The sequence below is a fragment of the Salvelinus namaycush genome, unplaced genomic scaffold (genome assembly GCF_016432855.1).
Source record: "Salvelinus namaycush isolate Seneca unplaced genomic scaffold, SaNama_1.0 Scaffold226, whole genome shotgun sequence".
In the NCBI taxonomy this organism is placed as follows: Eukaryota; Metazoa; Chordata; class Actinopteri; order Salmoniformes; family Salmonidae; genus Salvelinus; species Salvelinus namaycush.
In genome coordinates, this window is record NW_024059075.1 from 231,000 (window position 1) to 257,521 (window position 26,522).

General features: G+C 47.0%; 1 protein-coding gene across 1 annotated transcript in view; it reads left to right on the forward strand.

Moving 5' to 3' along the window:
- The window catches only part of dennd4a (DENN/MADD domain containing 4A), an 87,801-nt gene extending 61,716 nt beyond the window's left edge, over positions 1-26,085 (forward strand). Inside the window, exons 23-30 of the mRNA XM_038984282.1 lie at positions 5,761-5,852; positions 6,792-6,961; positions 11,906-12,033; positions 12,190-12,404; positions 15,444-15,564; positions 19,878-20,052; positions 23,519-23,583; positions 25,801-26,085. Coding sequence (XP_038840210.1) covers positions 5,761-5,852; positions 6,792-6,961; positions 11,906-12,033; positions 12,190-12,404; positions 15,444-15,564; positions 19,878-20,052; positions 23,519-23,583; positions 25,801-25,937 — 1,103 coding nt within the window. The 3' untranslated portion in view covers positions 25,938-26,085. The remainder of the gene's footprint in view (positions 1-5,760; positions 5,853-6,791; positions 6,962-11,905; positions 12,034-12,189; positions 12,405-15,443; positions 15,565-19,877; positions 20,053-23,518; positions 23,584-25,800) is intronic.
- Positions 26,086-26,522: the final 437 nt, after the last annotated feature.

Here is a 26,522-nt window from a genome sequence, read left to right on the forward strand (position 1 = left end):
TAAGAGGAGGATGACTTAGTGATGGGGCTGGGTAAGAGGAGGAGGACTTAGTGATGGGGCTGGGTAAGAGGAGGATGACTTAGTGATGGGGCTGGGTAAGAGGATGATGACTTAGTGATGGGGCTGGGTAAGAGGAGGATGACTTAGTGATGTGGCTGGGTAAGAGGAGGATGACTTAGTGATGGGGCTGGGTTAGAGGAGGATGACTTAGTGATGGGGCTGGGTTAGAGGAGGAGGACTTAGTGATGGGGCTGGGTAAGAGGAGGATGACTTAGTGATGGGGCTGGGTTAGAGGAGGATGACTTAGTGATGGGGCTGGGTTAGAGGAGGATGACTTAGTGATGGGGCTGGGTAAGAGGAGGAGGACTTAGTGATGGGGCTGGGTAAGAGGAGGAGGACTTAGTGATGGGGCTGGGTAAGAGGAGGATGACTTAGTGATGGGGCTGGGTTAGAGGAGGATGACTTAGTGATGGGGCTGGGTAAGAGGAGGATGACTTAGTGATGGGGCTGGGTAAGAGGAGGATGACTTAGTGATGGGGCTGGGTAAGAGGAGGATGACTTAGTGATGGGGCTGGGTAAGAGGAGGATGACTTAGTGATGGGGCTGGGTAAGAGCAGGAGGACTTAGTGATGTAGAGTGTTGGGGCTGGGTAAGAGGAGGATGACTTCGTGATGGGGCTGGGTTAGAGGAGGATGACTTAGTGATGGGGCTGGGTTAGAGGAGGATGACTTAGTGATGGGGCTGGGTAAGAGGAGGATGACTTAGTGATGGGGCTGGGTTAGAGGAGGATGACTTAGTGATGGGGCTGGGTAAGAGGAGGATGACTTAGTGATGGGGCTGGGTTAGAGGAGGATGACTTAGTGATGGGGCTGGGTAAGAGGAGGATGACTTAGTGATGGGGCTGGGTAAGAGGAGGATGACTTAGTGATGGGGCTGGGTAAGAGGAGGATGACTTAGTGATGGGGCTGGGTTAGAGGAGGATGACTTAGTGATGGGGCTGGGTAAGAGGAGGATGACTTAGTGATGGGGCTGGGTAAGAGGAGGATGACTTAGTGATGGGGCTGGGTAAGAGGAGGATGACTTAGTGATGGGGCTGGGTAAGAGGAGGAGGACTTAGTGATGGGGCTGGGTAAGAGGAGGAGGACTTAGTGATGGGCCTGGGTAAGAGGAGGATGACTTAGTGATGGGGCTGGGTTAGAGGAGGATGACTTAGTGATGGGGCTGGGTTAGAGGAGGATGACTTAGTGATGGGGCTGGGTTAGAGGAGGATGACTTAGTGATGGGGCTGGGTAAGAGGAGGATGACTTAGTGATGGGGCTGGGTTAGAGGAGGATGACTTAGTGATGGGGCTGGGTAAGAGGAGGAGGACTTAGTGATGGGGCTGGGTTAGAGGAGGATGACTTAGTGATGGGGCTGGGTAAGAGGAGGAGGACTTAGTGATGGGGCTGGGTAAGAGGAGGATGACTTAGTGATGGGGCTGGGTAAGAGGAGGATGACTTAGTGATGGGGCTGGGTTAGAGGAGGATGACTTAGTGATGGGGCTGGGTAAGAGGAGGATGACTTAGTGATGGGGCTGGGTTAGAGGAGGATGACTTAGTGATGGGGCTGGGTAAGAGGAGGAGGACTTAGTGATGGGGCTGGGTTAGAGGAGGAGGACTTAGTGATGGGGCTGGGTTAGAGGAGGATGACTTAGTGATGGGGCTGGGTAAGAGGAGGATGACTTAGTGATGGGGCTGGGTAAGAGGAGGATGACTTAGTGATGGGGCTGGGTAAGAGGAGGATGACTTAGTGATGGGGCTGGGTTAGAGGAGGATGACTTAGTGATGGGGCTGGGTAAGAGGAGGATGACTTAGTGATGGGGCTGGGTAAGAGGAGGAGGACTTAGTGATGGGGCTGGGTTAGAGGAGGAGGACTTAGTGATGGGGCTGGGTTAGAGGAGGATGACTTAGTGATGGGGCTGGGTTAGAGGAGGATGACTTAGTGATGGGGCTGGGTAAGAGGAGGATGACTTAGTGATGGGGCTGGGTTAGAGGAGGAGGACTTAGTGATGGGGCTGGGTTAGAGGAGGATGACTTAGTGATGGGGCTGGGTAAGAGGAGGATGACTTAGTGTTGGGGCTGGGTAAGAGGAGGATGACTTAGTGATGTGGCTGGGTAAGAGGAGGATGACTTAGTGATGGGGCTGGGTAAGAGGAGGATGACTTAGTGATGGGGCTGGGTTAGAGGAGGATGACTTAGTGATGGGGCTGGGTTAGAGGAGGATGACTTAGTGATGGGGCTGGGTAAGAGGAGGATGACTTAGTGTTGGGGCTGGGTAAGAGGAGGATGACTTAGTGATGTGGCTGGGTAAGAGGAGGATGACTTAGTGATGGGGCTGGGTAAGAGAGCGATGACTTAGTGATGGGGCTGGGTTAGAGGAGGAGGACTTAGTGATGGGGCTGGGTTAGAGGAGGATGACTTAGTGATGGGGCTGGGTAAGAGGAGGATGACTTAGTGTTGGGGCTGGGTAAGAGGAGGATGACTTCGTGATGTAGAGTGTTGGGGCTGGGTGAAGCTAGGCTAGCAGACGGACTGACTGGGGCCTGCAAGCATACACAGGCATACATACACACTCACATACCAGAACCCCCTGTGTGGAAGAATCAGTCCCCTGATTACAGGTTATAGGGGAATGGCAACCTGCTGCGTGTCCTTCACATCCTCATCACTCATTCTATGCCCAATCATCACTCACTCTGTTCCCCATCATCACTCACTCTGTTCCCCATCATCACTCACTCTGTTCCCCATCATCACTCACTCTGTTCCCCATCATCACTCACTCTGTTCCCCATCATCACTCACTCTGTTCCCCATCATCACTCACTCTGTTCCCCATCATCACTCACCCTGTGCCCATCATCAGTCACCCTGTGCCCATCACCAGTCACCCTCTGCCCATCACCAGTCACCCTGTGCCCTATCATCAGTCACCCTGTTCCCCATCATCAGTCACCCTGTGCCCTATCATCAGTCACCCTGTTCCCCATCATCAGTCACCCTGTGCCCATCATCTGTCACCCTCTGCCCATCCTCAGTCACCCTGTGCCCCATCACCAGTCACCCTGTGCCCTATCATCAGTCACCCTGTGCCCTATCATCAGTTACCCTCTGCCCCATCATGAGTCACCCTCTGCCACATCATCAGTCACTCTGTGCCCATCATCAGTCACCCTGCTCCCAATCAGTCACCCTGTGCCCCATCATCACTCACCCTGCTCCCCATCAGTCACTCTGTGCCCCATCATCAGTCACTCTGTGCCCCGTCATCAGTCACAATGTTCCCCATCAGTCACTCTGTGCCCCATCATCACTCACTGTATGTGATTGGCTGATGGTACTCTATGTATTTCTGTACTGTATGTGATTGGCTGATGGTAGCTCTATGTATTTCTGTACTGAATGTGATTGGCTGATGGTAGCTCTATGTATTTCTGTACTGAATGTGATTGGCTGATGGTAACTCTATGTATTTCTGTACTGTATGTGATTGGCTGATGGTAGCTCTATGTATTTCTGTACTGAATGTGATTGGCTGATGGTAGCTCTATGTATTTCTGTGCTGTATGTGATTGGCTGAAGGTAACTCTATGTATTTCTGTACTGTATGTGATTGGCTGATGGTAGCTCTATGTATTTCTATACTGAATGTGATTGGCTGATGGTAGCTCTATGTATTTCTGTACTGAATGTGATTGGCTGATGGTAGCTCTATGTATTTCTATACTGAATGTGATTGGCTGATGGTAGCTCTATGTATTTCTGTACTGAATGTGATTGGCTGATGGTAACTCTATGTATTTCTGTACTGTATGTGATTGGCTGATGGTAACTCTATGTATTTCTGTGCTGTATGTGATTGGCTGATGGTAACTCTATGCATTTCTGTACTGTATGTGATTGGCTGATAGTAACTCTATGTATTTCTGTACTGTATGTGATTGGTTGATGGTAGCTCTATGTATTTCTGTACTGTATGTGATTGGCTGATGGTAGCTCTATGTATTTCTGTACTGTATGTGATTGGCTGATGGTAACTCTATGTATTTCTGTACTGTATGTGATTGGCTGATGGTAACTATGTATTTCTGTACTGTATGTGATTGGCTGATGGTAACTCTATGTATTTCTGTACTGTATGTGATTGGCTGATGGTAGCTCTATGTATTTCTGTACTGTATGTGATTGGCTGATGGTAGCTCTATGTATTTCTGTGCTGTATGTGATTGGCTGATGGTAACTCTATGTATTTCTGTACTGTATGTGATTGGCTGATGGTAACTCTATGTATTTCTGTACTGTATGTGATTGGCTGATGGTAACTCTATGTATTTCTGTGCTGTATGTGATTGGCTGATGGTAACTCTATGTATTTCTGTACTGAATGTGATTGGCTGATGGTAGCTCTATGTATTTCTGTGCTGTATGTGATTGGCTGAAGGTAACTCTATGTATTTCTGTACTGTATGTGATTGGCTGATGGTAGCTCTATGTATTTCTGTACTGTATGTGATTGGCTGATGGTAACTCTATGTATTTCTATACTGAATGTGATTGGCTGATGGTAGCTCTATGTATTTCTGTACTGTATGTGATTGGCTGATGGTAACTCTATGTATTTCTGTACTGAATGTGATTGGCTGATGGTAGCTCTATGTATTTCTGTACTGTATGTGATTGGCTGATGGTAACTCTATGTATTTCTATACTGAATGTGATTGGCTGATGGTAGCTCTATGTATTTCTGTACTGTATGTGATTGGCTGATGGTAACTCTATGTATTTCTATACTGAATGTGATTGGCTGATGGTAGCTCTATGTATTTCTGTACTGTATGTGATTGGCTGATGGTAACTCTATGTATTTCTGTACTGTATGTGATTGGCTGATGGTAACTCTATGTATTTCTGTACTGTATGTGATTGGCTGATGGTAACTCTATGTATTTCTGTACTGAATGTGATTGGCTGATGGTAGCTCTATGTATTTCTGTACTGTATGTGATTGGCTGATAGTAACTCTATGTATTTCTGTACTGTATGTGATTGGCTGATGGTAGCTCTATGTATTTCTGTACTGTATGTGATTGGCTGATGGTAACTCTATGTATTTCTATACTGAATGTGATTGGCTGATGGTAGCTCTATGTATTTCTGTACTGTATGTGATTGGTTGATGGTAGCTCTATGTATTTCTGTACTGTATGTGATTGGCTGATGGTAACTCTATGTATTTCTGTACTGTATGTGATTGGCTGATGGTAACTCTATGTACCTGTATGTGATTGGCTGATGGTAACTCTATGTACCTGTATGTGATTGGCTGATGGTAACTCTATGTATTTCTGTACTGTATGTGATTGGCTGATGGTAGCTCTATGTATTTCTGTACTGTATGTGATTGGCTGATGGTAACTCTATGTATTTCTGTACTGTATGTGATTGGCTGATGGTAACTCTATGTATTTCTGTACTGTATGTGATTGGCTGATGGTAGCTCTATGTATTTCTGTACTGTATGTGATTGGCTGAAGGTAACTCTATGTATTTCTGTACTGTATGTGATTGGCTGATGGTAGCTCTATGTATTTCTGTACTGTATGTGATTGGCTGATGGTAACTCTATGTATTTCTGTACTGTATGTGATTGGCTGATGGTAACTCTATGTACCTGTATGTGATTGGCTGATGGTAACTCTATGTCCTGTTCTATTATTCCCAGGTGGTTTGGCTCCTCCCTCTAGAGGTCCCCAGACTCCAGACTCGTCTCCTGATGCCTCCCGCTTCCACCTCCGTCACCACTACACTACCGAGGTCAGAGTTATAGACTGTTATAGACTGTTATAGCCTGTTAGAGCCTCTTCCACCTCTGTCACCACTTCACTACCGAGGTCAGAGTTATAGCCTGTTATAGACTGTTATAGCCTCTTCCACCTCCGTCACCACTACACTACCGAGGTCAGAGTTATAGACTGTTATAGACTGTTATAGACTGTTATAGCCTCTTCCACCTCCGTCACCACTACACTACCGAGGTCAGAGTTATAGCCTGTTATAGCCTGTTATAGCCTCTTCCACCTCCATCACCACTACACTACTGAGGTCAGAGTTATAGACTGTTATAGCCTGTTATAGACTGTTATAGCCTCTTCCACCTCCGTCACCACTACACTACTGAGGTCAGTGTTATAGCCTGTTATAGCCTGTTATAGCCTCTTCCACCTCCGTCACCACTACACTACTGAGGTCAGAGTTATAGACTGTTATAGACTGTTATAGCCTCTTCCACCTCCGTCACCACTACACTACTGAGGTCAGTGTTATAGCCTGTTATAGCCTGTTATAGCCTCTTCCACCTCCGTCACCACTACACTACTGATGTCAGAGTTATAGACTGTTATAGACTGTTATAGCCTCTTCCACCTCCGTCACCACTACACTACTGAGGTCAGAGTTATAGACTGTTATAGCCTGTTATAGACTGTTATCGCCTGTTATAGCCTGTTATAGCCTCTTCCACCTCCGTCACCACTACACTACCGAGGTCAGAGTTATAGCCTGTTATAGACTGTTATAGCCTGTTATAGCCTGTTATAGCCTCTTCCACCTCCGTCACCACTACACTACTGATGTCAGAGTTATAGCCTGTTATAGCCTGTTATAGCCTCTTCCACCTCCGTCACCACTACACTACCGAGGTCAGTAGTCAACCGGTCAGTGAGTCAACTGTTCCTGGGTCTCTTATGTCTCCAGGTGTTGATGTCTAGCTGCTGTCGCTGTAAGACATGTGACTGTCTGGTGTATGATGAAGAGATCATGGCAGGATGGACGGCTGATGACTCCAACCTCAACACTACCTGTCCTTTCTGTGGCTCTTCCTTCCTGCCCTTCCTTACTGTACACATCAGGGACCTGAGACACAGGTGATAACACCCTACGACACACACACACACTACGACACACACACACACTATACACACACACACACTCTGTGGCTCTTCCTTCCTGCCCTTCCTTACTGTACACATCAGGGACCTGAGACACAGGTGATAACACACTACGACACACACACACACTATACACACACACACACACTACGACACACACACACACTATACACACACACACACACACACACACACACTACGACACACACACACACACACTACGACATCAGGGCCCTGAGACACAGGTGATAACACACTACACATCAGGGACCTGAGACACAGGTGATAACACACTACGACACACACACACACTATACACACACACACACACTACGACACACACACACACTACGACACACACACACACACACACACTACGACACACACACACACACACTACGACACACACACACACACACTACGACACACACACACACACACTATACACACACACACACACTACGACACACACACACACACACACACTACGACACACACACACACACACTATGACACACACACACACTATACACACACACACACACTACGACACACACACACACACACTACGACACACACACACACACACACACTATGACACACACACACACACACACTACGACACACACACACACTACGACACACACACACACACTACGACACACACACACACACACTACGACAAACACACACACACACTACGACATATTACGACACACACACACACACCTATTTCCAATGTTGTGAGGACTAATAACACACACACACACACACACTACGATACACACACACACTACGACACACACACACACACACACACTACGACATATTACGACACACACACATACACCTATTTCCAATGTTGTGAGGACTAATAACACACACACACACACACACTACGATACACACACACACTACGACACACACACACACACACACACTACGACATATTACGACACACACACACACACCTATTTCCAATGTTGTGAGGACTAATAACACACACACACACACACACTACGATACACACACACACTACGACACACACACACACACTACGACACACACACACACACACTACGACACACACACACACACTACGACACACACACCGCTGGTAGAAAAAGTACCGTATTGTCCTACTAGAGTAAAGATACCTTGATAGAAAATGACTCAAGTAAAAGTCACCCAGGAAAAATAAATCAAATTAAATTGTATTTCCCATGCTTGGTAAACAACAGATTAACTTACTGACAGGCCTTACTTCCCAACAATGCAGAGAGAATAAATACACAATGAGTAAAGATAACTTGGGGTATCAGTACCAAGTCGATGTGCAGGGGTACGAGATAATGGAGGTAGATATGTACATATGTAACAGCAGTATACTGTAGGTAGGGGTAAAGGATAGATAATAGACAGTAACAGCAGTATACTGTAGGTAGGGGTAAAGGATAGATAATAGACAGTAACAGCAGTATACTGTAGGTAGGGGTAAAGGATAGATACTAGACAGTAACAGCAGTATACTGTAGGTAGGGGTAAAGGATAGATAATAGACAGTAACAGCAGTATACTGTAGGTAGGGGTAAAGGATAGATAATAGACAGTAACAGCAGTATACTGTAGGTAGGGGTAAAGGATAGATAATAGACAGTAACAGCAGTATACTGTAGGTAGGGGTAAAGGATAGATAATAGACAGTAACAGCAGTGTACTGTAGGTAGGGGTAAAGGATAGATAATAGACAGTAACAGCAGTATACTGTAGGTAGGGGTAAAGGATAGATAATAGACAGTAACAGCAGTGTACTGTAGGTAGGGGTAAAGGATAGATAATAGACAGTAACAGCAGTATACTGTAGGTAGGGGTAAAGGATAGATAATAGACAGTAACAGCAGTATACTGTAGGTAGGGGTAAAGGATAGATAATAGACAGTAACAGCAGTATACTGTAGGTAGGGGTAAAGGATAGATAATAGACAGTAACAGCAGTATACTGTAGGTAGGGGTAAAGGATAGATAATAGACAGTAACAGCAGTATACTGTAGGTAGGGGTAAAGGATAGATAATAGACAGTAACAGCAGTGTACTGTAGGTAGGGGTAAAGGATAGATAATAGACAGTAACAGCAGTATACTGTAGGGTGAAGTAACTAGGCAACAGGATAGATAATAAACAATAACAGCAGCGTATGTGATGAGTCAATAGAGTTAGTGCAACAACAAAAACGGGGGGTCAATGTAGATAATTAAATAGTTAACCAAATAGCTACCCAGACTAACTATTTAGCAGTGTTATGGCTTGGGAGCTGTTCAGGGTCCTGTTGGTTCCAGACTTGGTGCTCCGGTACCGCATGCTGTGCGGTAGCAGAGAGAACAGTCTATGACTTGGGTGACTGGAGTCTTTGACCATTTTTATGGCCTTTCCTCTGACACCGCCTGGTATAGAGGTCCTGGATGGCAGGAAGCTTGGCCCCGGTGATGTACTGGGCCGTACGCACTACCCTCTGTAGTACCTTGCGGTCGGATGCCTAGTAGTTGCCATACCAAGTGGTGATGCAACCGGTCAAGATGCTCTCGATGGTGCAGCTGTATAACTTTTTGAGGATCTGAGGACCCATGCCAAATCTATTCAGCCTCCTGAGGGGGAAGAGGTGTTGTCGTGCCCTCTTCACTACTGTCTTGGTGTGTTAGGGTTAGTGATGTGGACACCGAGAAACTTGAAGCTCTCGACCTGCTCCACAACAGCCCCGTCGATGTGGATGGGGGTGTGCTTAGCCTTTCATTTCCTCTAGTCTACGATCAGCTCCTTTGTCTTGCTGACGTTGGATTACAGGCAACATCCGCAGTGAGCTATCACGGACTACAAAGGGAAACCAAGCCGCGAGCTAAATACGATTCTATGCGCTCTCCGTAACTGATGTGAGTTGGACTTTTAAACAGATTAAGATTAACAAGGCCGCAGGTCCAGACGGATTGTCTTGCTCAACGTCAGCAAGACAAAGGAGCTGATCGTGGACTACAGGAAAAAGAGGGCCGAGCTGATGTGGTAAACTCCTCAATGCCATCGGATGAATCCGTTGATAGGATCGTCTCGAACGGAGCTCATCCAGTTTATTCTCCAGTGATTGCACGTTGGCCAATAGAACGGAGGGTAGAGGGGATTTAATCACTCTCCGACATAGTCTTGTCAGATATACCACACGCCGGCTTCTATAGCACAGTCTCCTCCTTCTTTAAGTGTCAGGGATTTGGGCCTAGTCTGCGATAATCAATATGTCTTTCACCTCCGACTCATTGAAGTAGAAGTCCTCGTCCAAATGGAGGTTAGTGATGGCTGTTCAGATGTCTAGAAGCTCTTTTCGGTCATAGGGAACTCCACCAATCAGGCACATGACAGCCTGCTTGGAGTTTGCCAAAAGGCACCTAAAGACTCTCAGATCATGAGAAACAAGATTCTCTGGTCTGATGTAACCAAGATTGAACTCTTTGGCCTGAATGCCAAGTGTCATGTCTGGAGGAAACCTGGCACCGTCCCTACGGTGAAGCATGGTGGTGGCAGCATCATGTTGAGGGGGATGTTTTTCAGCGGCAGGGACTGGGAGACTAGTCAGGATCGAGGGAAAGATGAACGGAGCACAGTACAGAGAGATCCTTGATGAAAACCTGCTCCAGAGCACGAAGGTTCATCTTCTAACAGGACAACGAGCCTAAGCACACAGCCAAGACAACGCAGGAGTGGCTTCAGGACAAGTCTCTGAATGTCCTTGAATAGCCCTGCCAGAGCCCGGACTTGAACCAGATCAAACCATCCAACCTGACAGTGTTTGAGAGGATCTGCAGAGAAGAATGGGAGAAACTCCCCTAATACAGGTGTGCAAAGCTTGTAGCGTCATACCCAAGAAGACTCGATGCTGAAATCGCTGCCAAACGTGCTTCAACAAAGTATTGAGTAAAGGGTCTGAATACTTATGTAAAAAATTTTTTGCATTGTCATTATGTCGTATTGTGTGTAGATTGATGAGGGGAAATTATTTAGTCAATTTTAAAATGAGGCTGTAATATAACAAAATGTGGAAAAGGTCAAGGGGTCTGAAAACATTCCGAATGCACTGTATATTTTAGCAAACCAGACGACATAATTTACAAACGCAGTATTTGTGTTTAGTGAGTCTGCCAGATCAGAGGCAGCAGGGATGACAACACGTTCAATTAATAGGTGTGTGAATTGGACCATAATTCTGTCCTGCCTTTCGAAATGTAACAAGTACTTCTGGGTGTCAAGGACAATGTATGGAGTACGAAGTACATTATGTTCTTTAGGAATGTAGTGGAGTAAAACCTTTAAAATATAAATAGTAAAGTACAGATACAAAACTACTTACGTAGAGATTTAAAGTTATCAAGGCTCAGGAGAAGACCCAGATGCAGACAGTTTTGAAGTAACAAAAGTTTATTACATAAACAGGGGGGCAGGCAAACGACAGGTCAAGGGCAGGCGGAGGTCAGTAGTCCAGAGTCCGAAAGGTACAGAACGACAGATAGGCTCAGGGTCAGAGCAGGCAGAGGTCAGTAATAGAGGGTCGTGTGACAAGGTACAGAATGGCAGGCAGGCTCAGGGTCAGGGCAGGCAGAATGGTCCAAAAACGAGGAAAACAAGAAAACCCGGACTAGAGAAAGACAGGGGCACGGGAAAAAAACGCTGGTAGGCTTGACGAAACAAAACGAACTGGCAAGAGACAAACAGAGAACACAGGTATAAATACACTGGGGATAATGGGAAAGATGGCCGACACCTGGAGGGGGGTGGAGACAAGCGTAAAGACGGGTTAAACGGATCAGGGTGTGACAAAAAGTATTTTAACTTTCCACCACTGATACACACAACTCAGATCCCGTACATGTGTGTCTCTTTAGGACCAGTGACGAGAGGCACCCACCTTTAGGAGAGGACACGGCTGTTTCAGTCAACCCCGAGACTGCAGCTGGAGCGCTGACGCCCCAGTCAACCACAGCTCCAGCAGAGGAGCAACAGGACTCTGAGGGTGTAGCTGGGTGTCCACAGGACCCTGTCCCTGGCCCAACTTCAGATCCAATCTCTCCCCCACCTCCAGCCTCTCCCCCATCCCCTGACTCAACTACAACTTGTAGTTCCCCAGTGAGTAGTTCTCCAACCCCAACCCCATCCCCCTCTCCCCCAGCCCCGGTGACGGTCCCCTACCTGAGTCCCTTGGTTCTGTGGAAAGAGCTAGAGTCTCTGCTGGGTAATGAGGGAGACCAGGTGATCAGTTCTCCCAGCATCGTGGACCAGCACCCTATCGTATTCTGGAACCTGGTGTGGTACTACCGCAGACTGGAACTCCCCTCTCATCTGCCCGGTCTCATACTGACCTCACAGCACTGCAGCCAGGGACACGTACTACAGGTAGGTAAACTACACTGAACATACCCGTACATTACACTACACCTAACGTACCCATACATTACACAACACCGAACGTACCCGTACATTACACTACACTGAACGTACCCATACATTACACTACACTGAACGTACCCGTACATTACACTACACCGAACGTACCCGTACATTACACTACACTGAACGTACCCGTACATTACACTACACCGAACGTACCCGTACATTACACTACACCGAATGTACCCGTACATTACACCTAACGTACCCGTACATTACACTAGACTGAACGTACCCATACATTACACTACACTGAACGTACCCGTACATTACACTACACCGAACGTACCCGTACATTACACTACACCGAATGTACCCGTACATTACACCTAACGTACCCGTACATTACACTAGACTGAACGTACCCATACATTACACTACACTGAACGTACCCGTACATTACACTACACCGAACGTACCCGTACATTACACTACACCTAACGTACCCGTACATTACACTACACTGAACGTACCCGTACATTACACTACACTGAACGTACCCGTACATTACACTACACTGAACGTACCCGTACATTACACTACTCTGAACGTACCCATACATTACACTACACTGAACGTACCCGTACATTACACCTAACGTACCCGTACATTACACTACACCGAATGTACCCATACGTTACACTACACTGAACGTACCCGTACATTACACTAGACTGAACGTACCCGTACGTTACACTACACTGAACGTACCCGTACATTACACTACACCTAACGTACCCATACATTACACTACACTGAACGTACCCGTACATTACACTACACCGAACGTACCCGTACATTACACAACACTGAACGTACCCGTACATTACACTACTCTGAACGTACCCGTACATTACACTACTCTGAACGTAACCGTTCATTACACTACTCTGAACGTACCCGTACATTACACTAGACTGAACGTACCCATACATTAAACTACACCGAACGTACCCGTACATTACACTACACCTAACGTACCCGTACATTACACTACACTGAACGTACCCGTACATTACACTACACCGAATGTACCCATACGTTACACTACACTGAACGTACCCGTACATTACACTAGACTGAACGTACCCGTACGTTACACTACACTGAACGTACCCGTACATTACACTACACCTAACGTACCCATACATTACACTACACTGAACGTACCCGTACATTACACAACACCGAACGTACCCGTACATTACACTACACCGAACGTACCCGTACATTACACAACACTGAACGTACCCGTACATTACACTACTCTGAACGTACCCGTACATTACACTACTCTGAACGTAACCGTTCATTACACTACTCTGAACGTACCCGTACATTACACTAGACTGAACGTACCCATACATTAAACTACTCTGAACGTACCCGTACATTACACTACACTGAACGTACCCGTACGTTATGTATACATTGTCCCTTTAAACAGGGACCTAGGGCATTTGTTGTTGTTCCTAGGGCGTTTGTTGTTGTTCCTAGGGCGTTTGTTGTTGTTCCTAGGGCGTTTGTTGTTGTTCCTAGGGCGTTTGTTGTTGTTCCTAGGGCGTTTGTTGTTGTTCCTAGGGCGTTTGTTGTTGGATCTAGGGCGTTTGTTGTTGTTCCTAGGGCGTTTGTTGTTGTTCCTAGGGCGTTTGTTGTTGTCCCTAGGGCGTTTGTTGTTGTTCCTAGGGCGTTTGTTGTTGTTCCTAGGGCGTTTGTTGTTGTTCCTAGGGCGTTTGTTGTTGTTCCTAGGGCGTTTGTTGTTGTTCCTAGGGCGTTTGTTGTTGGATCTAGGGCGTTTGTTGTTGGACCTAGGGCGTTTGTTGTTGTTCCTAGGGCGTTTGTTGTTGTTCCTAGGGCGTTTGTTGTTGTTCCTAGGGCGTTTGTTGTTGTTCCTAGGGCGTTTGTTGTTGGATCTAGGGCGTTTGTTGTTGTTCCTAGGGCGTTTGTTGTTGTTCCTAGGGCGTTTGTTGTTGTTCCTAGGGCGTTTGTTGTTGTTCCTAGGGCGTTTGTTGTTGTTCCTAGGGCGTTTGTTGTTGTTCCTAGGGCGTTTGTTGTTGTTCCTAGGGCGTTTGTTGTTGGATCTAGGGCGTTTGTTGTTGGATCTAGGGCGTTTGTTGTTGGATCTAGGGCGTTTGTTGTTGGATCTAGGGCGTTTGTTGTTGTTCCTAGGGCGTTTGTTGTTGTTCCTAGGGCGTTTGTTGTTGTTCCTAGGGCGTTTGTTGTTGTTCCTAGGGCGTTTGTTGTTGGATCTAGGGCGTTTGTTGTTGTTCCTAGGGCGTTTGTTGTTGGATCTAGGGCGTTTGTTGTTGGATCTAGGGCGTTTGTTGTTGGATCTAGGGTGTTTGTTGTTGGATCTAGGGCGTTTGTTGTTGTATCTAGGGCGTTTGTTGTTGTTCCTAGGGCGTTTGTTGTTGTTCCTAGGGCGTTTGTTGTTGTTCCTAGGGCGTTTGTTGTTGTTCCTAGGGCGTTTGTTGTTGTTCCTAGGGCGTTTGTTGTTGGATCTAGGGCGTTTGTTGTTGTTCCTAGGGCGTTTGTTGTTGTTCCTAGGGCGTTTGTTGTTGTTCCTAGGGCGTTTGTTGTTGTTCCTAGGGCGTTTGTTGTTGTTCCTAGGGCGTTTGTTGTTGTTCCTAGGGCGTTTGTTGTTGTTCCTAGGGCGTTTGTTGTTGTTCCTAGGGCGTTTGTTGTTGTTCCTAGGGCGTTTGTTGTTGGATCTAGGGCGTTTGTTGTTGGATCTAGGGCGTTTGTTGTTGTTCCTAGGGCGTTTGTTGTTGTTCCTAGGGCGTTTGTTGTTGGATCTAGGGCGTTTGTTGTTGGATCTAGGGCGTTTGTTGTTGTCCCTCGGGTGACGTACAGAACGCGTATGAGTTGTCTTTTACATGTTCCTTCAAGCCGGATCGGAGCAGTTGTCATGGAAACAGAAGAGACAGTGATTTGTGTTCTCTTTCTAATGTTCTCCCGTGCTCTCTCTCCTGTCAGGTCCCAGCCCAGAGCGTGTCTTCAGAGGACAGTAAACATGTCCTGGTCCGCATCCTGTGGGACAACCCGTCACTACACCAGGACTCTGTCCAGGCTCTATACATGCTCTGGCACGCACACTGTAAGTCATCACAATCGATCGGATTTATAAAGTGATTTTCCAAACTTCAAACCGATTAAATCACTGCTCTCGGTCAATGATGGGCCTCCCTACTTTTCAGTACATTGCTGTTCCCTCTAGTCTAATCACTGTGACAATGGTAAGAGACATGGTAAATATTACCTCCTGTTCCTGGAGCAGATCTGTGAAACTCCCTCCTCCGATTGTTGATCATTTAAGAAGGCCTTTTTCAATAGCGTGATGGGTTTAATTGCCCCTGGAGGAAGTCATGTGATTGAGTAGTCTCAGTCTGAGCCGAATCAGGCAGAAATGGGACTCGCTAAGCAAGAAGCGTGACGTTCTTTACACTCCTGCTCCTGTCTCTGTCTCTGTCTCTGTCTCTCTGTAGAGTCTAACCCCTCCTGTCTCTCTGTAGAGTCTAACCCCTCCTGTCTCTCTGTAGAGTCTAACCCTCCTGTCTCTCTGTAGAGTCTAACCCTCCTGTCTCTCTGTAGAGTCTAACCCCTCCTGTCTCTCTGTAGAGTCTAACCCCTCCTGTCTCTCTGTAGAGTCTAACCCTCCTGTCTCTCTGTAGAGTCTAACCCTCCTGTCTCTCTGTAGAGTCTAACCCTCCTGTCTCTCTGTAGAGTCTAACCCTCCTGTCTCTCTGTAGAGTCTAACCCTCCTGTCTCTCTGTAGAGTCTAACCCTCCTGTCTCTCTGTAGAGTCTAACCCTCCTGTCTCTCTGTAGAGTCTAACCCTCCTGTCTCTCTGTAGAGTCCAACCCTCCTGTCTCTCTGTAGAGTCTAACCCTCCTGTCTCTCTGTAGAGTCTAACCCCTCCTGTCTCTCTGTAGAGTCTAACCCTCCTGTCTCTCTGTAGAGTCCAACCCTCCTGTCTCTCTGTAGAGTCTAACCCCTCCTGTCTCTCTGTAGAGTCTAACCCTCCTGTCTCTCTGTAGAGTCTAACCCTCCTGTCTCTCTGTAGAGTCTAACCCCTCCTGTCTCTCTGTAGAGTCTAACCCTCCTGTCTCTCTGTAGAGTCTAACCCTCCTGTCTCTCTGTAGAGTCTAACCCTCCTGTCTCTCTGTAGAGTCTAACCCTCCTGTCTCTCTGTAGAGTCCAACCCCTCCTGTCTCTCTGTAGAGTCCAACCCCTCCTGTCTCTCTGTAGAGTCTAACCCTCCTGTCTCTCTGTAGAGTCTAACCCCTCCTGTCTCTCTGTAGAGTCTAACCCCTCCTGTCTCTCTGTAGAGTCTAACCCTCCTGTCTCTCTGTAGAGTCTAACCCCTCCTGTCTCTCTGTAGAGTCTAACCCTCCTGTCTCTCTGTAGAGTCTAACCCTCCTGTCTCTCTGTAGAGTCTAACCCTCCTGTCTCTCTGTAGAGTCTAACCCCTCCTGTCTCTCTGTAGAGTCTAACCCTCCTGTCTCTCTGTAGAGTCTAACCCTCCTGTCTCTCTGTAGAGTCTAACCCTCCTGTCTCTCTGTAGAGTCTAACCCTCCTGTCTCTCTGTAGAGTCTAACCCCTCCTGTCTCTCTGTAGAGTCTAACCCTCCTGTCTCTCTGTAGAGTCTAACCCTCCTGTCTCTCTGTAGAGTCTAACCCTCCTGTCTCTCTGTAGAGTCTAACCCTCCTGTCTCTCTGTAGAGTCTAACCCTCCTGTCTCTCTGTAGAGTCTAACCCTCCTGTCTCTCTGTAGAGTCTAACCCTCCTGTCTCTCTGTAGAGTCTAACCCTCCTGTCTCTCTGTAGAGTCTAACCCTCCTGTCTCTCTGTAGAGTCTAAACCCTCCTGTCTCTCTGTAGAGTCTAAACCCTCCTGTCTCTCTGTAGAGTCTAACCCTCCTGTCTCTCTGTAGAGTCTAACCCTCCTGTCTCTCTGTAGAGTCTAACCCTCCTGTCTCTCTGTAGAGTCTAACCCCTCCTGTCTCTCTGTAGAGTCTAACCCTCCTGTCTCTCTGTAGAGTCTAACCCTCCTGTCTCTCTGTAGAGTGTAACCCTCCTGTCTCTCTGTAGAGTCTAACCCTCCTGTCTCTCTGTAGAGTCTAACCCTCCTGTCTCTCTGTAGAGTCTAACCCCTCCTGTCTCTCTGTAGAGTCTAAACCCTCCTGTCTCTCTGTAGAGTCTAACCCTCCTGTCTCTCTGTAGAGTCTAACCCTCCTGTCTCTCTGTAGAGTCTAACCCTCCTGTCTCTCTGTAGAGTCTAACCCTCCTGTCTCTCTGTAGAGTCTAACCCCTCCTGTCTCTCTGTAGAGTCTAACCCTCCTGTCTCTCTGTAGAGTCTAACCCTCCTGTCTCTCTGTAGAGTCTAACCCTCCTGTCTCTCTGTAGAGTCTAACCCTCCTGTCTCTCTGTAGAGTAACCCTCCTGTCTCTCTGTAGAGTCTAACCCTCCTGTCTCTCTGTAGAGTCTAACCCTCCTGTCTCTCTGTAGAGTCTAACCCCTCCTGTCTCTCTGTAGAGTCTAACCCTCCTGTCTCTCTGTAGAGTCTAACCCCTCCTGTCTCTCTGTAGAGTCTAACCCCTCCTGTCTCTCTGTAGAGTCTAACCCTCCTGTCTCTCTGTAGAGTCTAACCCCTCCTGTCTCTCTGTAGAGTCTAACCCTCCTGTCTCTCTGTAGAGTCTAACCCTCCTGTCTCTCTGTAGAGTCTAACCCTCCTGTCTCTCTGTAGAGTCTAACCCCTCCTGTCTCTCTGTAGAGTCTAACCCTCCTGTCTCTCTGTAGAGTCTAACCCTCCTGTCTCTCTGTAGAGTCTAACCCTCCTGTCTCTCTGTAGAGTCTAACCCTCCTGTCTCTCTGTAGAGTCTAACCCCTCCTGTCTCTCTGTAGAGTCTAACCCCTCCTGTCTCTCTGTAGAGTCTAACCCTCCTGTCTCTCTGTAGAGTCTAACCCTCCTGTCTCTCTGTAGAGTCTAACCCCTCCTGTCTCTCTGTAGAGTCTAACCCCTCCTGTCTCTCTGTAGAGTCTAACCCTCCTGTCTCTCTGTAGAGTCTAACCCTCCTGTCTCTCTGTAGAGTCTAACCCCTCCTGTCTCTCTGTAGAGTCTAACCCCTCCTGTCTCTCTGTAGAGTCTAACCCTCCTGTCTCTCTGTAGAGTCTAACCCCTCCTGTCTCTCTGTAGAGTCTAACCCCTCCTGTCTCTCTGTAGAGTCTAACCCTCCTGTCTCTCTGTAGAGTCTAACCCTCCTGTCTCTCTGTAGAGTCTAACCCTCCTGTCTCTCTGTAGAGTCTAACCCTCCTGTCTCTCTGTAGAGTCTAACCCTCCTGTCTCTCTGTAGAGTCTAACCCTCCTGTCTCTCTGTAGAGTCTAACCCTCCTGTCTCTCTGTAGAGTCTAACCCTCCTGTCTCTCTGTAGAGTCTAACCCCTCCTGTCTCTCTGTAGAGTCTAACCCCTCCTGTCTCTCTGTAGAGTCTAACCCTCCTGTCTCTCTGTAGAGTCTAACCCTCCTGTCTCTCTGTAGAGTCTAACCCTCCTGTCTCTCTGTAGAGTCTAACCCTCGTGTCTCTCTGTAGAGTCTAACCCCTCCTGTCTCTCTGTAGAGTCTAACCCTCCTGTCTCTCTGTAGAGTCTAACCCTCCTGTCTCTCTGTAGAGTCTAACCCTCCTGTCTCTCTGTAGAGTCTAACCCTCCTGTCTCTCTGTAGAGTCTAACCCTCCTGTCTCTCTGTAGAGTCTAACCCTCCTGTCTCTCTGTAGAGTCTAACCCCTCCTGTCTCTCTGTAGAGTCTAAACCCTCCTGTCTCTCTGTAGAGTCTAACCCTCCTGTCTCTCTGTAGAGTCTAACCCTCCTGTCTCTCTGTAGAGTCTAACCCTCCTGTCTCTCTGTAGAGTCTAACCCTCCTGTCTCTCTGTAGAGTCTAACCCCTCCTGTCTCTCTGTAGAGTCTAACCCTCCTGTCTCTCTGTAGAGTCTAACCCTCCTGTCTCTCTGTAGAGTCTAACCCTCCTGTCTCTCTGTAGAGTCTAACCCTCCTGTCTCTCTGTAGAGTCTAACCCCTCCTGTCTCTCTGTAGAGTCTAACCCTCCTGTCTCTCTGTAGAGTCTAACCCTCCTGTCTCTCTGTAGAGTCTAACCCTCCTGTCTCTCTGTAGAGTCTAACCCTCCTGTCTCTCTGTAGAGTCTAACCCTCCTGTCTCTCTGTAGAGTCTAACCCTCCTGTCTCTCTGTAGAGTCTAACCCTCCTGTCTCTCTGTAGAGTCTAACCCCTCCTGTCTCTCTGTAGAGTCTAACCCTCCTGTCTCTCTGTAGAGTCTAACCCTCCTGTCTCTCTGTAGAGTCCAACCCCTCCTGTCTCTGTCCCTGTCTAGGTGCTAACTATGTGTCCCTGTCTCTCTCTAGTCTCTATCCCCTCAGCCAGTGGAACAGTGTATGAGGAGGACCAGCCCCAGGACCATCTCTTCTCCTCTGAGGTCCTACAGGGTATAGTGAGGAGCATCCAGAAGGGGGATGTCTACCAGCCCATGAGTCAGATCCTACAGCTGCTGGGACCAGAGCTGGGCTTCAGCAGACAGAGGTATGGGGAATGACATCTACACAGACACACACACGCGCACATGAAGTCCAGGCAAGTCCAGGCACTGTAACAGTTTAAAAAGTGTGACTTAGCAGTTATTCAAAAAACAAGTTTGAATACTGCAGTGTGTGATTGGTTTAATTCCTGCATGAACAATGTCCACCTTCTCACGGAGCCCTATAAAACAGAGGTATTGAGACTCACCCCATTAACAGTCCTTCTCACGGAGCCCTATAAAACAGAGGTATTGAGACTCACCCCATTAACAGTCCTTCTCATGGAGCCCTATAAAACAGAGGTATTGAGACTCATCCCGTTAACAGTCCTTCTCATGGAGCCCTATAAAACAGAGGTATTGAGACTCACCCCATTAACAGTCCTTCTCAGGGAGCCCTATAAAACAGAGGTATTGAGACTCACCCCATTAACAGTCCTTCTCATGGAGCCCTATAAAACAGAGGTATTGAGACTCACCCCATTAACAGTCCTTCTCACGGAGCCCTATAAAACAGAGGTATTGAGACTCACCCCTTTAACAGTCCTTCTCATGGAGCCCTATAAAACAGAGGTATTGAGACTCACCCCATTAACAGTCCTTCTCATGGAGCCCTATAAAACAGAGGTATTGAGACTCACCCCATTAACAGTCCTTCTCATGGAGCCCTATAAAACAGAGGTATTGAGACTCACCCCATTAACAGTCCTTCTCATGGAGCCCTATAAAACAGAGGTATTGAGACTCACCCCATTAACAGTCCTTCTCACGGAGCACTATAAAATAGAGGTATTGAGACTCACCCCATTAACAGTCCTTCTCACGGAGCACTATAAAACAGAGGTATTGAGACTCATCCCGTTAACAGTCCTTCTCATGGAGCCCTATAAAACAGAGGTATTGAGACTCACCCCATTAACAGTCCTTCTCAGGGAGCCCTATAAAACAGAGGTATTGAGACTCACCCCATTAACAGTCCTTCTCATGGAGCCCTATAAAACAGAGGTATTGAGACTCACCCCATTAACAGTCCTTCTCACGGAGCCCTATAAAACAGAGGTATTGAGACTCACCCCTTTAACAGTCCTTCTCATGGAGCCCTATAAAACAGAGGTATTGAGACTCACCCCATTAACAGTCCTTCTCATGGAGCCCTATAAAACAGAGGTATTGAGACTCACCCCATTAACAGTCCTTCTCATGGAGCCCTATAAAACAGAGGTATTGAGACTCACCCCATTAACAGTCCTTCTCACGGAGCACTATAAAACAGAGGTATTGAGACTCACCCCATTAACAGTCCTTCTCAGGGAGCCCTATAAAACAGAGGTATTGAGACTCACCCCATTAACAGTCCTTCTCATGGAGCCCTATAAAACAGAGGTATTGAGACTCACCCCATTAACAGTCCTTCTCACGGAGCCCTATAAAACAGAGGTATTGAGACTCACCCCTTTAACAGTCCTTCTCATGGAGCCCTATAAAACAGAGGTATTGAGACTCACCCCATTAACAGTCCTTCTCATGGAGCCCTATAAAACAGAGGTATTGAGACTCACCCCATTAACAGTCCTTCTCATGGAGCCCTATAAAACAGAGGTATTGAGACTCACCCCATTAACAGTCCTTCTCATGGAGCCCTATAAAACAGAGGTATTGAGACTCACCCCATTAACAGTCCTTCTCACGGAGCACTATAAAACAGAGGTATTGAGACTCACCCCATTAACAGTCCTTCTCATGGAGCCCTATAAAACAGAGGTATTGAGACTCACCCCATTAACAGCCCTTCTCACGGAGCACTATAAAACAAAGGTATTGAGACTCACCCCATTAACAGTCCTTCTCATGGAGCCCTATAAAATAGAGGTATTGAGACTCACCCCATTAACAGTCCTTCTCATGGAGCCCTATAAAACAGAGGTATTGAGACTCACCCCGTTAACAGTCCTTCTCATGGAGCCCTATAAAACAGAGGTGTTGAGACTCACCCCATTAACAGTCCTTCTCATGGAGCCCTATAAAACAGAGGTATTGAGACTCACCCCATTAACAGTCCTTCTCATGGAGCCCTATAAAACAGAGGTGTTGAGACTCACCCCATTAACAGTCCTTCTCATGGAGCCCTATAAAACAGAGGTATTGAGACTCACCCCATTAACAGTCCTTCTCACAGAGCCCTATAAAACAGAGGTATTGAGACATCCCCATTAACAGTCCTTCTCACGGAGCCCTATAAAACAGAGGTATTGAGACTCACCCCGTTAACAGTCCTTCTCATGGAGCCCTATAAAACAGAGGTATTGAGACTCACCCCATTAACAGTCCTTCTCACGGAGCCCTATAAAACAGAGGTATTGAGACTCACCCCATTAACAGTCCTTCTCACGGAGCACTATAAAACAGAGGTATTGAGACTCACCCCATTAACAGTCCTTCTCATGGAGCCCTATAAAACAGAGGTATTGAGACTCACCCCATTAACAGTCCTTCTCACGGAGCCCTATAAAACAGAGGTATTGAGACTCACCCCATTAACAGTCCTTCTCATGGAGCCCTATAAAACAGAGGTATTGAGACTCACCCCATTAACAGTCCTTCTCACGGAGCCCTATAAAACAGAGTTTTGATACTCTTACAATAAACAAATGGCAGTGTAATACATTTAATTACTTTCATTTATAGATTTAATTAGTACTAGATAGTAAGTTATACAGTCTAGTTAAACCTTATTAGTACTGGATAGTAAGTTATACAGTCTAGTTACACATTATTAGTACTAGATAGTAAGTTGTACAGTCTAGTTACACATTAGTACTAGATAGTAAGTTATACAGTCTAGTTAAACCTTATTAGTACTAGATAGTAAATTATACAGTCTAGTTAAATCTTATTAGTACTGTGTGATCTGTTGTGAGGAAGACGAGGATCAGGACGCTGCTGCTTCATCACCCTCATCACCCTCATCACCCTCATCATCCTCATCAATCAGTTCATTCAAATTCAATCGTGAATTCATGTGCGCATTATATCACCCATTATATCATTGGTATCACCCACAGTTTCTGTCACCCATTACCCATTCATCCATTGATGTTATTCATTCGATGAGGAGAGAGACACATTGGCGTCTGGGTACCAACGCCGTACGCCACATTTGTCTTGTCCCCTTTAAGGTAGTTCTAGCTGTTTGAAAAGAGCAGCAAAAAAGCTTTGTCCTTGTGATAAATTCAGACAACTGAGTCAAATACTAATGTTTAGGAAGAGTCAGGATGGAGCAGCGCATAGATTTACAAAATCTAACGTCGGTGGGCGTTGGGCGGTGGGCGGTGGGCGTTGGGCGGTGGGCGTTGGCGATAGTGGTGTTAAGAGTAGTAAAATGGTGTCCTTAAATCGTCCTGTCTGACTGAGCCTGTCAATCCCTCTGTCTGTCTGTATACACACAATCCAGTCTCTCTCTCTATTCTACAGGAGTCTGTACAGAGATCTCCTCTTCCTGGCGCTGACCGCTCTGGGGAAGAGCAACATCAATATTGGTGAGTTGAAACCATTATCTTTCTCTCTATGCTTTCTTCGTCCCTTGAAGCTCGAGAGAAATACATAGGAAAATGTTTCACGTTTGTCACATGTTTGTGTTTTAACCTTTATTAAACTAGGCAGGTCAGTTAAGAACAAATTCTTATTTACAATGACGGCCTAGGAACAGTGGGTTAACTGACTTGTTCAGGGGCAGAACGACAGCGTTGTACCTTGTCAGCTCGGGGATTCGATCTTGCAACCTTTCGGTAACTAGTCCAACACTCTAACCACTAGGCTACCTGCCGCTCCTATTTATAATGGATCCCCATTAGTTCCTGCCAAGGCAGCAGCTACTCTTCCTGGGGTTTATTACGGATCCCCATTAGTTCCTGCCAAGGCAGCAGCTACTCTTCCTGGGGTTTATTATGGATCCCCATTAGTTCCTGCTAAGGCAGCAGCTACTCTTCCTGGGATTTATTATGGATCCCCATTAGTTCCTGCCAAGTCAGCAGCTACTCTTCCTGGGGTTTATTATGGATCCCCATTAGTTCCTGCCAAGGCAGCAGCTACTCTTCCTGGGGTTTATTATGGATCCCCATTAGTTCCTGCTAAGGCAGCAGCTACTCTTCCTGGGGTTTATTATGGATCTCCATTAGTTCCTGTTGCCAAGGCAGCAGCTACTCTTCCTGGGGTTTATTATGGATCCCCATTAGTTCCTGCCAAGGCAGCAGCTACTCTTCCTGGGGTTTATTATGGATCCCCATTAGTTCCTGCCAAGGCAGCAGCTACTCTTCCTGGGGTTTATTATGGATCCCCATTAGTTCCTGCCAAGGCAGCAGCTACTCTTCCTGGGGTTTATTATGGATCCCCATTAGTTCCTGCCAAGGCAGCAGCTACTCTTCCTGGGGTTTATTATGGATCCCCATTAGTTCCTGCTAAGGCAGCAGCTACTCTTCCTGGGGTTTATTATGGATCCCCATTAGTTCCTGCCAAGGCAGCAGCTGCTCTTCCTGGGGTCCAGCAAAATTAAGGCAGTTATATACAATTTAAAATATTACATGACATTACATTTTATAACACTTTCAAAAGTATTGTTAGGATTTATGTTTATGCACTATAGCCTGTTTGAAGATGAATATTGTTTTGTTACACACACACACAAGCAATACAGAGGGGGGTGTGTGTGTAGGTGTAAGGACTGACCAACACAGGCCATAAAAGTTGTGGACAGTCTGGAGAGGGGAGTGGTGCATCTCTCTAGACCAACCAGGAGATTAGAATACTGGACAATACCATATTAGGAACTATTTCAGTGTAGAATCGACAGACACAAGACGGATCTAATCTACCCAGCAACCAGATGTGGACAAAAGGAACGCAAAGCAAAGGCGGGGCAAAGTCTAAACCGCGCCCAGCCTCTACTGTGATAGGCCAACAGACGCGTTGAAACTACGTCATCACGGTATAAGAACAGCTGTTTACGTACTTCTGTTCCTGTTAACCCTGCGCGGTGATACAGCGAACCCGTATATACGAAAATTGCATTTGCCATTCATTGTCTGCGGTAATTAAACATAATTAAAGAAAGTTAGCAGACCTGGCTTTTTATTTATCCTGACACCGGATGTGTTACACGCAGCGTTCACAGTATTAAGTGTGTTCCTTTAGCCACTACTCTAATTCCACATATCTACAACACATAATCCTAGTATGTGTATGTGTGTTGCTTCACAGTCTGATTCTGTGTCTGTTGTATTCTCCCATCATGGTCTCTAAGTAAGCCTGTTGTATTCTACCATCATGGTCGCTATGTAACCCTGTTGTATTCTACCATCATGGTCGCTAAGTAACCCTGTTGTATTCTACCATCATGGTCGCTAAGTAACCCTGTTGTATTCTACCATCATGGTCGCTATGTAACCCTGTTGTATTCTACCATCATGGTCGCTAAGTAACCCTGTTGTATTCTACCATCATGGTCGCTAAGTAACCCTGTTGTATTCTACCATCATGGTCGCTAAGTAAGCCTGTTGTATTCTACCATCATGGTCGCTAAGTAAGCCTGTTGTATTCTACCATCATGGTTGCCTAGTAACCCTGTTGTATTCTACCATCATGGTCGCCTAGTAACCCTGTTGTATTCTACCATCATGGTCGCCTAGTAGGTTAAACAACCACATCATGATCAGTAATAGTGATTATAAACTAACCCTTCCCTTGCTTCTCTGTTCCAGATGCGTTTGATCGTGAGTACAAGGTTGCTTACGACCGCCTCAGCCCCAGCCAGGTGAAGCTGACACACAACTGTGACCGGCCCCCAGGAGCAGGGGTCATGGAATGTAGGAGGATGTTCGGGAAACCCAGTCTGTGATCTCTCCACCTCACCTCTCTTTTGTCGAGCCCAGTCTGTGATCTCTCCACCTCGCCTCCTCTGGAGGACCTTGAGGCAGCCCAGTCTCCCCACCTCCCCCTGGCTGCTATCCATCCATCCCATCCCTCCCAAAACATGACTGCTGCTCACCTACTACCAGCCCCTCTCTCTGGCCCCCCTCTCTCTCTGCCCCCCCCCCTCCTCTGGCCCCTCTCTCTCTCTGGCCCCTCTCTCTCTCTGGCCCCTCTCTCTCTCTCTGGCCCCTCTCTCTCTCTCTGGCCCCCCTCTCTCTCTCTGGCCCCCCTCTCTCTCTCTGGCCCCCCTCTCTCTCTCTGGCCCCCCTCTCTCTCTCTGGCCCCCTCTCTCTCTCTGGCCCCTCTCTCTCTCTCTGGCCCACTCTCTCTCTCTCTCTGGCCCCTCTCTGTTGGGGTGAATCAGCCCACCTGACACCCCAGGCAGGGGGAGGAAAGTCTTTGGGACCCAACATGTACTGACTGAAGCGCAGTGTGGAACAAATACACCGAAAAGATCCTAGAATCTTTCAGAGACGCTCCACACTGTTACAATAGGACATTTACATGTGAG